Source organism: Coregonus lavaretus, assembly GCF_964263955.1.
Source record: "Coregonus lavaretus genome assembly, chromosome: 36".
Lineage (NCBI taxonomy): Eukaryota > Metazoa > Chordata > Actinopteri > Salmoniformes > Salmonidae > Coregonus > Coregonus lavaretus.
The window spans coordinates 29,734,913-29,750,201 of NC_140023.1; the positions used below are offsets into that span (position 1 = coordinate 29,734,913).

The following is a 15,289-nucleotide window of genomic DNA, read 5'->3' on the forward strand; positions in this document are numbered from 1 at the left end:
TAAAGAAGGAAGGAGGGAGGAGGAGGAGGAGGAATATGAAAAAGGAAGAGAGAGGGAGAGAGCGACGAGAACGTTTGAGTGACACCAACCGATAGGGTCAGAGAGATGGGACAGATGAAAGCTCTCAGGTTAATATGAGAAGCTGACTGGTCCCCAAACACCTCTATCTCTCTCTCTCTCTCTCACCCTCCCCCTCTCTTTCTCTCTCTCTCTCTCTCGTGCTCTCCTTCTTTCACTCCCTCTCTTCTTCCCCCCCTTTCTAGACATATAAGTTGAAGTTTGTTATGCTCTGAGCGTGCATGGCAACAAAGAAAGGGTCATTTGGGCATTATAGAGAGACATTGATCCACTGACCAGAATGTAGATTTTTAAGAGCGTGATGGTGAAATTACAGGCCTTGGTTAAACAGCATGGTATGATTTTGAAAAGTTTTTATTTTTTAAGCATTGATAGCACCAGCCGTTGTTCCATCTGTGTGGAAATTAATAAAAGGAACATGTGCGTAGATACACACATAAGTACCCAGGGACACACACACAAACGCCCACATGCACGCACACACACACCTCACAAACACATTGTCACGCTCTGGTTCCGGGACGTTGTTTATGAACCAGGGTGTGTTTGTATTGTTGGGTGTTGTGTGGGTTAGGTTGGGTATAGGGTGTGTTCGTTTTGTTGTGTGCTGTTTGGTTGGGGTGTCTAGGTGGTTGTCTTCCTTGTTTGTATTCATGTGACTCCCAATCGGAGGTAACGAGTGACAGCTGTCGGCTCGTTATCTCTGATTGGGAGCCATATTTATTCTGTATGTTTTCCTGTGGGCATTGTGGGTTTTTGTTTCCGTTTCGGTCTGTGTACCGTGGACTTCATTGAGTCGTCTTTTGTTTTGGATATTGGATACTTTAATTATTAAAGTCATGTTTCTTGGACACGCTGCGCCTTGGTCTTACTTAGACGACATAGACGACCGTGACAGAAAAACCCACCTTAAAAGGACCAAGCGGCGTGTCAAGCGGCAACAGGATCCACCTACACAGGATTTATATCCACCCATAAAGGATTCATGGACATGGGAGGAGATTCTGGATGGTAAGGGGCCTTGGGCACAACCGGGAGAATATCGCCGTCCTCGTGAAGAGCTGGAGGCAGCTAAAGCCGAGAGGCGGCGATATGAGGAGGCAGCACGGAGGCAAGACTGGAAGCCTGTGGGTACTACCCAAGAATTTCTTGGGGGGGGGCTAAGAGGGAGTGTGGCGAAGTCAGGTAGGAGACCTGCGCCTACTCCCTGGACTGACCGTGGAGAGCGAGAGTACGGGCAGACACCGTGTTACGCAGTTGAGCGCATGGTGTCTCCTGTACGCAGGCATAGCCCGGTTCGGTACAGTCCAGCTCCACGTATCGGCCGGGCCAGATTGAGTGTTGAGCCGGATGTCATGAAGCCGGTCCCACGCAGCAGGTCACCAGTGCGTCTCCTCGGGCCGGCGTACATGGCACCAGCCTTACGCATGGTGTTCCCGGTTCGCCCACATAGGCCGGTGCGGGTTATTCCACCTCCCCGTACTGGTCGGGCGACGGGGAGCATCAACCCAGGTAAGGTTGGGCAGGCTCAGTGCTCAAGGGAGCCAGTACGCCTGCACGGTCCGGTATTTCCGGCGCCACCTCCTCGCTCCAGCCCAGTACCACCAGGACCTACACCACGCACCAGGTTTCCTGTGCGTCTTCAGAGCCCTGTGTCTCCTCCACGCACTGGCTCGATGGTGCGTGTCTCCAGCCCTTTACCACCAGTGCATACACCACGCACCAAGCCTCCTGTGTGTCCCCAGAGTCCTGTGCGTCCTGTTGTTGCTCTCCGCACTAGCCCCGAGATGCGTGTCCTCAGCCCGGTACCTCCAGTTCCGGCACCACGCATCAGGCCTACGGTGCGTCCCCAGGGTCCAGCATGCCCTGTTGCTTCTCCCCGCACTAGCCCTGAGATGCGTGTCCTCAGCCCGGTACCTCCAGTTCCGGCACCACGCACCAGGCCTACGATGCGCCTCAGACGGCCAGAGTCTGCCGTCTGCCCAACGGGGTCTGAACTGCCCGTCTGCCCAACGCCGTCTGAACTGTCCGTCTGCCAAGCGCCGCAGGAACTGCCCGTCTGTACTGATCCTGCAAAGCCGCCCGTCTGCCATGAGCCTTCAGAGCCGTCCGCCAGACCGGAGCCGCTAGAGCTCTCCGCCAGACAGGAGCAGCCAGAGCCTTCCGCCAGACAGGATCAGCCAGAGCCTTCCGCCAGACAGGAGCAGCCAGAGCCTTCCGCCAGACAGGATCAGCCAGAGCCTTCCGCCAGACAGGATCAGCCAGAGCCTTCCGCCAGACAGGATCAGCCAGAGCCTTCCGCCAGACAGGATCAGCCAGAGCCTTCCGCCAGACAGGATCAGCCAGAGCCTTCCGCCAGACAGGATCAGCCAGAGCCTTCCGCCAGCCAGGATCCGCCAGAGCCGTCCAGCCAGGATCCGCCAGAGCCGTCCAGCCAGGATCCGCCAGAGCCAGCCAGCCAGGATCTGCCCCTCAGTCCGGTGCTGCCCCTTAGTCAGGTACTGTCCCTTAGCCCGGTGCTGCCCCTTAGTCCGGTGCTGCCCCTTAGTCAGGTGCTGCCCCTTAGCCCGGTGCTGCCCCTTAGCCCGGTGCTGCCCCTTAGCCCGGTGCTGCCCCTTAGTCCGGTGCTGTCCCTTAGTCCGGTGCTGCCTCTTCGTCCGGAGCTGCCCCTTTATCCAGGTGGGTTAGTTTGGAGGGTGGTCAGTGGGAGGAGGCTACTTAAGCAGTTTGTGACTGTGGTGGGGTGGGGATCACGACCGGGGCCAGAGCCGCCACCGTGGACAGACGCCCACCCAGACCCTCCCCTAGACTTTATGTTGGTGCGCCCGGGGTTCGCACCTTTAGGGGGGGGTACTGTCACGCTCTGGTTCCGGGACGTTGTTTATGAACCAGGGTGTGTTTGTATTGTTGGGTGTTGTGTGGGTTAGGTTGGGTATAGGGTGTGTTCGTTTTGTTGTGTGCTGTTTGGTTGGGGTGTCTAGGTGGTTGTCTTCCTTGTTTGTATTCATGTGACTCCCAATCGGAGGTAACGAGTGACAGCTGTCGGCTCGTTATCTCTGATTGGGAGCCATATTTATTCTGTATGTTTTCCTGTGGGCATTGTGGGTTTTTGTTTCCGTTTCGGTCTGTGTACCGTGGACTTCATTGAGTCGTCTTTTGTTTTGGATATTGGATACTTTAATTATTAAAGTCATGTTTCTTGGACACGCTGCGCCTTGGTCTTACTTAGACGACATAGACGACCGTGACACACATGTCCAGGTTCCCTTCCCCACACAGCCAGGTTGCCATGATGAGGTCACCATCGGGGCATCATTGAATCACAGTGTATGAGTCCCAAATGACACCCTATATCCTGTATAGAGCACTACTTTTTGAACAGGGCCCATAGAGCTTTCGTCAAATGTAGTGCACTATATAGGGCATAGGGTGCCATTTGGGACGCGGCTGGTGGCTAACAGCATGCTTGACAGAGCAGGGTGAAGTCACACACTGGTATGGCCCTCCAAACAGACTGCACAGCCACTCAACTGGAACTACATTACAAAAGCCGCTCCAGCCATGATCCATCAGCCCGACCAGGCCACAGTACTATGGAGAAGGGAGAGATGGTGTGAGAGAGAGGGAGAGAGAGAGAGAGAGAGAGAGAGAGAGAGAGAGAGAGAGAGATAACAAACATAGCAGAACAGCTCTGAACTTCACTTTCAAGCTCTGTGTGTGTATTCGTGTATGTGTGTGTCCGTCTGTGTGTGTGTGTGTGTGTGTGTGTGCGTGCGTGCGTGCGCGTGTAAATTTTAAAATGAAGATGTATTGATTGTGTAGGTCTTCACACCCCAGAGTTTATACTTGGTAGAGTAAAGAGCAGAGTATTACTTTATTAATCCCAATTTGGGAAATTGTTTTATCACAGCATGCATCATCAATAACTTCCAAGTTGTTGGTCCTCTGTAGCTCAATTGGTAGAGCATGGCGCTTGTAACGCCAGGGTAGTGGGTTCAATCCCCGGGACCACCCATACGTAAAAATGTATGCGCACATGACTGTAAGTCGCTTTGGATAAAAGCGTCTGCTAAATGGCATAGTATTATTATTATTACAAGGACAGGACATGTAACAACGACAGACACATAATTGCAGTTGAAGTCGGAAGTCTACATACACATTAGCCAAATACATTTAAACTCCATTTTTCACAATTTCTGACATTTAATCCTAGTATAAATTCCCTGTTTTAGGTCTTTATTTTAAGAATGTGAAATGTCAGAAAAATACATTTTAGTCATTTAGCAGACACTCTTATCCAGAGCGACTTACAGGAACAATTGGGGTTAAGTGCCTTGTTTAAGGGTACATCAACAGATTTTCACCTAGTTGGTTCGGGGATTAGAACCAGCGACCTTTCGGTTACTGGCACAACGCTCTTACCCATTAAGCTACCTGCCGACCCAAAATAGTAGAGAGAATTATTTATTTAAGCTTTTATTTCTTTCATCACATTCCCAATGGGTCAGAAGTTTGCATACACTCAATTAGTATTTGGTAGCATTGCCTTTAAATTTTGAACTTGGGTCAAACTTTTCGGGTAGCCTTCCACAAGCTTCCCACAATAAGTTGGGTGAATTTTGGCCCATTCCTCCTGACAAAGCTGGTGTAACTGAGTCAGGTTTGTTGGCTTCCTTGCTCGCACACGCTTTTTCAGTTCTGCCCAAAAATGTTCTATAGGTTTGAGGTCAGGGCTTTGTGATGGCCACTCAAATACCTTGACTTTGTTGTCCTTAAGCCATTTTGCCACAACTTTGGAAGTATGCTTAGGGTCATTGTCCATTTGGAAGACCCATTTGCGACCAAGCTTTAACTTCCTGACTGATGTCTTGAGATGTTGCTTCAATATATCCACATAATTTTCCTTCCTCAGGATGCCATCTATTTTGTGAAGTGCAACAGTCCCTCCAGCAGCAAAGCACCCCCACAGCATGATGCTGCCACCCTCGTGCTTCACGGTTGGGATGGTGTTCTTCGGCTTGCAAGACCCCCCCTTTTCCTCCAAACATAACGATGGTCATTATGGCCAAACAGTTCTATTTTTGTTTCATCAGACCAGAGGACATTTCTCCAAAAAGTACAATCTTTGTCCCCATGTGCAGTTGCAAAACGTAGTCTGGCATTTTTATGGTGGTTTTGGAGCAGTGGCTTCTTCCTTGCTGAGCGGCCTTTCAGGTTATGTCGATATAGGATTTGTTTTACTGTGGATATAGATACCTTTGTACCTGTTTCCTCCAGCATCTTCACAAGGTCCTTTGCTGTTGTTCTGGGATTGATTTGCACTTTTCGCACCAAAGTACGTTCATCTCCAGGAGACAGAATGCGTCTCCTTCATGAGCGGTATGATGGCTGTGTGGTCCCATGGTGTTTATACTTGTGTGCTATGGTTTGTACAGATGAACGTGGTACCTTCAGGCATTTGGAAATTGCTCCCAATGATGAACCAGACTTGTGGAGGTCTACAATTATTTTCTGAGGTCTTGGCTGATTTCTTTAGATTTTCCCATGATGTCAAGCAAAGAGGCACTGAGTTTGAAGGTAGGCCTTGAAATACATCCACAGGTACATCTCCAATTGACTTAAATTATGTCAATTAGCCTATCAGAAGCATCTAAAGCCATGACATCATTTTCTGGAATTTTTCAAGCGGTTTAAAGGCACAGTCAACTTAGTGTATGTAAACTTCTGACCCACTGGAATTGTGATACAGTGAATTATAAGTGAAATTATAGGTCTGTAAACAATTGTTGGAAAGATTACTTGTGTCATGCACAAAGTAGATGTCCTAAACGACTTGCCAAAACTGTAGTTTGTTAACAAGAAATTTGTGGAGTGGTTGAAAAACTAGTTTTAATGACTAACCTAAGTTAATGTAAACTTCCGACTTCAACTGTACGTCCAGCATTATCATTATATTTGCTGAAGACACAACGGTGGTAGGCCTGATCACCGATGACGATGAGACAGCCTATAGGGAGGACGTCAGTGACCTGGCAGTGTTGTGCTAGGACAACAACCTCTCCCTCAACTTCAGCAAGACAAAGGAGCTGATCGTAGACTACGGGAAACTGAGGGCCGAGCACGCCCCCATCCACATCGACAGGGCTGTAGTGGAGCGGGTCGAGAGCTTCAAGTTCCTCGGTGTCCACATCACTAAGGAATTATCATCCACACACACCAACACAGTTGTGAAGAAGGCACGACAACTCATCTTCCCCTTCAGGAGGCTGAAAAGATTTGGCATGGGCCCTCAGTTCCTCAAAAAGTTATACAGCTGCACCATTGAGCGCATCTCTACTGGCTGCATCACCGCTTGGTATGGCAAGACTTGGCATCTGACCACAAGTTCTACAGAGGGTAGTGCGCACAGCCCAGTACATCACTGAGGCTGAGCTCACTTCCATCCAGGACCTCTATACCAAGCGGTGTCGAAGGAAGGGCCTAAACATTTTCAAAGACTCCAGCCACCGAAGTCATAGACTGTTCTCTCTGCTAACGCACGGCAAGCGGTACCGATGCACCAAGTCTGGAACCAACAGGACCCTGAACAGCTTTTACCAAGCCATAGAACTGCTAAATAGTTAGTTAAATAGTTAACCAATAGATACCCGGACTATCTGCATTGACCCTTTTTGCGCTAACTCTTTTGACTCATCACATACGCTGCTGCTAATGTTTATTGTCTATCCTGTTGCACAGTCACTTTATCCCTACCTATATGTACATATCTACCTCAATTACCTCGTAACTCTGCACATTGACTCGGGACTGGTACCCTGTGTCTGTAGCCAAGTTACCATTATTCATTGTGTATTTATTCCTATTATTTTTATTTTAAAATTTTTATTTTCTATCTGCATTGTTGGGAAGGGCTTATAAGTAAGCATTTCACTGTTAGACTACACCTGTTGTTTACGAAGCATGTGAAAAATTACATTTTATTTTATTTAATTTGCTGTAGAACATTTGAAGAATTTTGCCACAGATGTTAAAAGATCTAAACTTCCTTCAAAAGTACAGTCTGGATTGGGCTTTTTTGTAGACACTTTGGGAGTTCTCCTTCCAGTTCAGTTTGTTGTCCAGTATTACCCCCAAATACTTGTAAAGGTCAACAGTACCAATCTTTTCACCATTCATAAAAATGGTATTAAAAACATCTTTATTTTTCCTAAAATCTACCACTAGCTCCTTGGTCTTCAGTAAATTCAGGTCCGGATAGTTGAGCTCACACCATTTCACAAAGGACTCTTGTTTCCCTGTGATGAGCATCGTCTCCTCTCATGAAACAGCTTATTATAGCAGAGTCATCAGAGAATATCTGTAAGTCCCTCAGTTCATTATTGTGTGTGAGTAATTTGTGTAAACGGTAAACAGGACAGGTGACAGGACCATCCCCTGCGGCGCCCCCGTTTTTGTACATATCCGATCTGATACTGCCTGGTTCAGTCTTACGAACTGTGATCTATTGGTCAGGTAGTTCACAATCCATTTGATTGTGTGTGGGTTTACATGAATGTCCTTTAGCTTTTGGGCCAACAGGTGGGGTTGTATGGTATTGAATGCACTGGAGAAGTAAAATAACATTGTTCTCACCACACAGCCGGGCTTCTCCAGGTGCTCATATAGACTGAGTGTACAAAACATTTTGCAGTCAGAACAGCCTCATCTTGTCATGTTATGGACTACAAGGTGTCAAAAGTATTCCACAAGGATGCTGGCCCATGTTGACTCCAATGCTTCCCACAGTTGTGTCAAGTTGGCTGGATGTCCTTTGGGTGGTGGACCGTTCTTGATACACATGGGAAACTGTTGAGCGTGAAAAACCCAGCAGCGTTGCAGTTCTTGGCACATTCAAACCGGTGCACCTGGCACCTACTACCATACCCCGTTCAAAGGCTCATACATATTTTGTCTTGCTCATTCACCCCCCACAAAAACAATCCATGTTTCAACTGTCTAAAGGCTTAAAAACACTTATTTAACCTGTCTCCTCCCCTTCATATACACTGTTTCAATTGGATTTAACAAGTGACATCAATAAGGAATTATAGCTTTCACCTGGATTCACCTGGTCAGTCTATGTCATGGAAAGAGCAGGTGTTCCTAATGTTTTGTACAGAGTGGAGATAGAGCGGAGTATATTCGACACCAGTTTTTGGGTATTAGGCAAATTGCAAAGGATCCAGGTAGGCTGCCACCTCAACTCTTAATGAGGGTATTAAAACCCACTCAAAGGTTTTCATGACTTATGAGGTCAAAGCCACTGGTCTAAATTGAATGAGCTCGCTACGACAGGGGTAGCGCCTCTGCGGCCATGACAGTAGTTTGATGGGAAGACCTTTGGCAGCAATTACAGCTGTGAATCATTTTGAATCTGGCATCTGAGAATCTGTTCAGTGGTTATTTAAATTCTTAAAGGCCCAGTGCAGTCAAAATTATGTTGTTCCTGTGTTTTATATCATATTGTACAACAGCTGATGAAACAAACACTGTAAAAGTGATTTTTTTAAATCAATATTATTTCTTGATAGTTGCTTGTTGAAAGTACAATCTACACAATATCTTCTAATCAGCAGGTTTGCATGGGCGGGTTTAAATGCGGTAAATTGGTTAAATAGACCAATATAAATGAGAGTTCCAAACCTCTATGCTAGTTTTTAGTTTTCCCCTCCCCACTCAGACCACTCCAAGACAGTCCTAGCAAGATTCTTGCTTGAGAAATATTTTTTTGCTAAAAAGCTACTTTTGCCATTTTAATGGAAATCTATTACAGTAAGATACTTAATTGTTACCCAGAAATTATTTGATATTGATATAATAACGGCTGCATTGAATACAACGTATTAATGCCTCATGAGCTTAGCACACGTTTCTTACCCTATTGCCAAATAATAAGGTTGTATTACTCCATTGTTTACATGTAAAGAAACAATCTACAGCTTCCAAATGTGTTTAAAACTATCATGTGGATTTCATGGACTGTCAGTAATTGTAGCTTTAAAGAATACAATCAGGGAAGGATTTCCAAACTAAACCATGCTGTTTTTTGTTCTGATGTTTTATGTATTTTATTGCATTCACAGCTGCTTCACCAGAATGTGTAAACACACTACCTGCATAGTGTGATTTGATTTGCACTTGATTTCTTGTTCTTTAACTTGTTTTAAGGGAATCCAATACTACAGTCAAATGGCACCCTATTCCCTTTATAGGGCAATACATAGGGAATATGGTGCCATTTTGGATTCAGCCTAGGGTTTTTAAATGGTGTACTGTAGACAGAGGACCATCCATTGAATATCCAGTGGGGTGTTATGTTTAAATGCATTCCTCGGCCTATCATGTGTGCCTGTGTGTGTCACTGTTACCCAAAGACTGCTGGTGCCTTGCCCCTCTCCTCTCACAACAATCTACATACACATATACAAACAATAAATAATGACACTTTCTCCCCTGTCCTCAGGCTATAGACGGTGACTTTGGCACGTTTGGGACCGTACGGTATTACTTCAGTGACGAGCCTGACCAGTAAGACACCGAACTACACTGACTAAGACACCATATCAATGAACTGCCCCATCTTTTCTCAAAGTGCATGATTGAAAAGTATTCTAATGAAATAAGTCTCATCTGTTGAATGATGTTTCTTATTGTCATGTCACATGCCCCTCACCCAGGTTTTTGTTGGACGCTGAGACGGGCTGGGTGCGTCTGAGGGGAAATCTGGACTACGAGCTGATGCGTCGGTTCACCCTGACCGTGCTGGCCCGGGATGGGGGTGGGGAAGAGACCACGGGCAGGCTGAGGGTCAACGTGCTGGATGTCAACGACAACACACCCCTCTTCCAGAAGGAGGCCTACATGGGTTCGCTGAGAGAGAACGAACAGGCCACACAGCAGGTGGCCCGAGTCAGGGTAAGTGAGAACACACACACATACAAACACAAATAGATAGACAGACACAAATACGCACACACACCAGGGCAGGAGGACAATGCGTGTGTGTGGACCATTTAAGTCCTTAGTGACTTGCTCTCAACCCGCTCCACTGCTGCCCCGGGGCAATGCAAATAGTCTGGGTAGCCATTTGATTAGCTGTTCAGGAGTCTTATGGCTTGGGGGTAGAAGCTGTTTAGAAGCCTCTTGGATGTAGACTTGGTGCTCCGGTACCACTTGCCGTGCGGTAGCAGAGAGAACACTCTATGACTAGGGTGGCTGGAGTCTTTGACAATTTCTAGGGCCTTCCTCTGACACCGCCTATGGACAGAATATTGTAGTCTAGGCCTATATAAATTTGTTCATATGGGCAGAATATTGTATATACATTTGTTCATGTGGTTATATAAAGGCTGAAGGCTAAAAACAGACTATACTATATCTAGGCCTATATCTAGTTCCTACAATGTATTTTTTGTTTTTACACCATCCATTAACACCAACCATTCACTATAAAACATGTATTTATTAACAAATAAGCTTAGCAAAATACTAAAATGATGGGGCTAAAATAAGTAAGCCTCAAACATTTATTTAAAATAACCAAAAAATACCCCAAAATAAGAGTAAGCGACATTACAATGCAGTGCCATAAAAACAAGTTCACAAACAAATTATCCAAGAATATGTTTTGTGTTCTGGTCTCAAGGATTTTGGAGTAATGGAAAGGGTTGCAATTGATAATTGTCACAACGAAGTGTCCAAGTAGGCGGTGCTCCTTTTTCTCAGATGGATTTTGGAGTATTCACAACTCCAACTTGAAAGTGTAGGCAACGCTCTTCAGGTCAGACTCCAGCCATTAAGTTGTGTACTTCTCAACCAGTGACTTCAGATCCTTCTGTTAATTGTGATAGCAGGGTCTTTGCCATGGTGGTGGAATGCTAGCAAGTCACTGCTCCATTCTCATTTCACCTCTTAGCTGTTGTCGTTGCAGTGCCACGATTAACTTCCAAATGGTGGGGTGGGTAGCGCCAAGATTAGCCGAAAATGTTCGATGCCAGCCCTCCACTCCGTTGTTGGTCTACGCCAAGTCTTGCAGGACAGCATCTTAGCAGTTCCATTATAAAAAAAATAAAAAAAAGAGATATTAGCAACCATGTTATAGGCCATGGGCATGCTGTCATCAATAATAACAACAAGAATAATAAAGCCATTATTATTTTAAACAAGTCATACCTATGGGAAACATTGGCTTTTTTCGAATGCGTCCGACCTATTCCCTAACCGAATCCGAGCATTGTCCGGGATATGGTTGTGTTCTCCAGATAAATTGGAGATAACCTCATCAGTGAGGGTTATGTGGCATCGGCATTCGAAAGCATCATATTTGGTGCACTTCCAGAAGGACTTATTTGCGGTCTGTCGTTCCAGTCTGTAGGTGTAGCCTTCATGTGGCAGGATATTTTTTACATGCACAGAGTGGATCAATTAGGGTTCTATTGCTTGTTCTGATCTCCTCTAAGAATAATGAAAGCAGTGCAACATCTTTTTAAGCAGAGTATTTGGATTGTTAGCATATGAACGACTTGCAATTTCGATTGCTGGACTATCGAAGCCATCCATCCAACCCATTTATTCAGATCCGAAAGTCCAAAGAGGATAGTTTCAAAGGTAATCAATTGGGCCTAGTTATTGTTCATTAACATCATACTTTAGGAGGGACGTGGGGGGGATGCTGATCACTGGGATGACGGCTCAACTTGGGATGGGGAGGGGCTTTAGCGGGGGAATTAGTGGAGAACAATTGAAGGGTTACTCCGTAGCAATGCAAATATCACGGTACAGCTATATGGACACTCAATCATTACGCTATTTTTTATTGGTAAATTTACAAACATATATAATGATAAATAGACTTGAAACTTGTATCTCATTATGGTGTATGGTGAAATAAGTATAGCCAGTTATAATTGTAATGGCTTAGCTGATAATAACAAAAGAAGAACAATATTTACATGGCTCAAAGAGAAGGAATATAATATCTATTGTATACAGGAAACTCATTCAACAATTCGAGATGAAGTAGCGTGGAAAAAAGAATGGGGGGGGGGGGAATATACTTCTCCCATGGGCAAAGAAATTCAAAAGGGGTGATGATATTAATTAATAGTAATTTCGATCCGAATGTGCAAATTGTCCAAATAGATACGCAAGGTAGATGGATTATTTTAAATATGGTATTGGACAATAAACAGATATGGCTCATTAACCTTTACGGACCAAATAATGATGATCCACAATTCTTTGACAATATATATAATAAATTATCAAGCCTGCAAGCAACTCAAGACAATATTATTATGGTGGGGGATTATAATACTGTTTTAAATAGCTCAATGGACCGAAAAGGAAATCACACCACAAACAATCACCCACATGCTCTTAAGGAAATTGTGAATGTCATGGATACATTAGAACTAGTAGATATATGGAGGCTTAAATATGCTGATCTAGTGAGATATACATGGCGGAGACTGAATCAAGCTAGTCGTCTTGACTTCTTTCTTATCTCATTCTCGTTGGCACCAAAAGTAAAAAAAGTGTTGATAGGGGACAGAATGCGGTCGGACCATCATATAATAGGCATATACATTACTCTGACTGAATTTCCACGTGGGCGAGGATATTGGAAATTTAATCAAAGCCTATTAGATGATAATTTATTTATAATTAGAACAAAGGAATTTATAACTGACTTTTTCCAACATAACTTAGGTACAGCGAATCCCCTTATTGTATGGGACACCTTTAAATGTGCCTTTAGAGGCCATGCAATTCAGTACTCATCTCGAAAACAAAAGCAATTTAGGTCAAAAGAGTTTATACTAAGAAAGGAAATAGAAAGTCTAACAGAACAGATAGATGGCAATAAAAACTGTAACATAGAGGCTCAGAATAAATTAGAGGAAAAACAAAAAGAAATGGAAAAACTTATTCAAGAAAGATCAAGTGTAATATATTATAAAAATAAAGCAAACTGGATGGAATATGGGGAAAAATGCACAAAATTCTTTTTTAATCTTCAACATAGGAATGCTACCAAAAAGAACTTAATGAAACTGGTAACAATTGACGGAGTCACCCATAATTCACCTAATGATATTTTGAAGGAAGAAACAAAGTATTTTAAGCATATGTTTTCTTTTCAGTCGCCTCCATCTCCTCTAACTGAAGCTAATTGTAGAGATTTTTTTCCTATTGATAATGTCAAATTAACAGCCACACAGAAAGACTCATGTGAAGGTGAAATTACAGAGGAGGAACTTCTGGATGCAATTAAAGACTTTAAGTCCGGGAAAACTCCAGGGTTGGATGGCATACCAATCGAGGTATACCAAACCTTTTTTGAAATACTAAGAGGACCGTTATTAGCATGTTTTAACCACTCCTATGTAAATGGTAGATTATCTGACACTCAAGAAGAAGGTCTGATCTCATTATTACTGAAACAGGATACAAGTGGAAAATATAAAGATCCAGTCCATTTACAAAATTGGAGGCCCCTTACACTTCAGTGTTGTGATGCAAAAATCCTAGCAAAATGTATAGCGCATAGAATTAAAAAGGTATTGTCGGATATTATTCATTCTAATCAGACAGGTTTTTTACATGGAAGATACATTGGAGACAATATAAGGCAAGTATTGGAAACAATAGAACACTATGGAAAATATGGGAAACCAGGCCTGCTATTCATAGCAGACTTCGAAAAGGCATTTGATAAAGTTCGACTGGAATTCATATATAAATGCCTGGAGCATTTCAATTTTGGAGAATCTCTTATAAAATGGGTCAAAATCATGTATAGTAACCCTAGGTGTAAAATAGTAAATAATGGCTATTTCTCAGAAAGTTTCAAACTGTCAAGAGGAGTGAAACAAGGTTGTCCACTATCGGCATATCTATTTATTGTGGCCATCGAGATGTTAGCTATTAAAATCAGATCCAATAATAATATCAGAGGATTAGAAATACAGGGCTTAAAAACAAAGGTGTCATTGTACGCAGATGATTCATGTTTTCTTTTAGATCCACAACTAGAATCCCTCCACAGCCTCATAGAGGATCTAGATACATTTTCTAACCTCTCTGGATTAAAACCAAATTATGACAAATGTACTATATTACGTATTGGATCACTAAAAAATACAATTTTTACATTACCATGTAGTTTACCAATAAAATGGTCTGATGGTGATGTGGATATACTTGGAATACATATCCCAAAGGAAATAAATGATCTCAATTCAATAAATTTTAATAGAAAGTTAGCAAAAATAGATAAGATCTTACTACCATGGAAAGGAAAATACCTGTCAATTTGTGGAAAAATCACCCTGATTAACTCTTTAGTATTATCCCAGTTTACCTATTTGCTTATGGTCTTGCCTACGCCTAGCAAACAGTTTTTTAAATTATATGAGAAAAAAATATTCAATTTTATTTGGAACGGCAAGCCAGACAAAATTAAAAGAGCATATTTATATAATGAATATGAATTCGGAGGACAGAAATTATTAAATATTAAAGCATTAGACCTATCACTAAAATCTTCAGTCATCCAAAAGTTATACTTAAATCCGAACTGGTTCTCAAGCAAATTAGTAAGATTGTCTCACCCACTGTTCAAGAAAGGCCTTTTTCCCTTTATTCAGATTACAACCTCTCACTTTCAGTTATTTGAAAAGGAAATAATCTCCCAAATGTCACTATTTCTAAAACAAGCCATAGAAAGTTGGTTACAATTTCAATGTAATCCTCCAGAAACGACAGAACAAATAATGCAACAAATATTGTGGTTAAATTCAAATATACTAATTGACAAAAAACCTATATTTATTGACAGAATGTTTAAAAAAGGTATAATCTTCGTAAATGATATCATCGGTAGGACTGGTGGAGTTATGTCGCACATGCAGCTAATAAAAACATATGGAAATGTCTGCTCTACCCAAAATTACAACCAAATAATTGCAGCCTTACCGCAAAAGTGGAAGAGGAAAGTTGAAGGGGGAGAAAGTAAGGAACTTGTCTGTCGGCCTTGCATTAAAGAACATAATTGGTTAAGGAAAACTGTGATAAATAAAAAAGTATATCAGTTTCACTTAAGGACCAAAGGATTGACAGCAGTCCCATATAGATTGCAAAATAGTTGGGAAGAGATCTTTGACGT

General features: G+C 43.3%; 1 protein-coding gene across 1 annotated transcript in view; it reads left to right on the forward strand.

The window, feature by feature from the left end:
• cdh23 (cadherin-related 23) overlaps positions 1–15,289 on the forward strand; it is a gene marked incomplete at both ends in the record, with an annotated part of 695,931 nt that overhangs the window by 413,840 nt on the left and 266,802 nt on the right. Inside the window, 2 exons of the mRNA XM_084153635.1 lie at positions 9,584–9,648; positions 9,798–10,035. Coding sequence (XP_084009761.1) covers positions 9,584–9,648; positions 9,798–10,035 — 303 coding nt within the window. The remainder of the gene's footprint in view (positions 1–9,583; positions 9,649–9,797; positions 10,036–15,289) is intronic.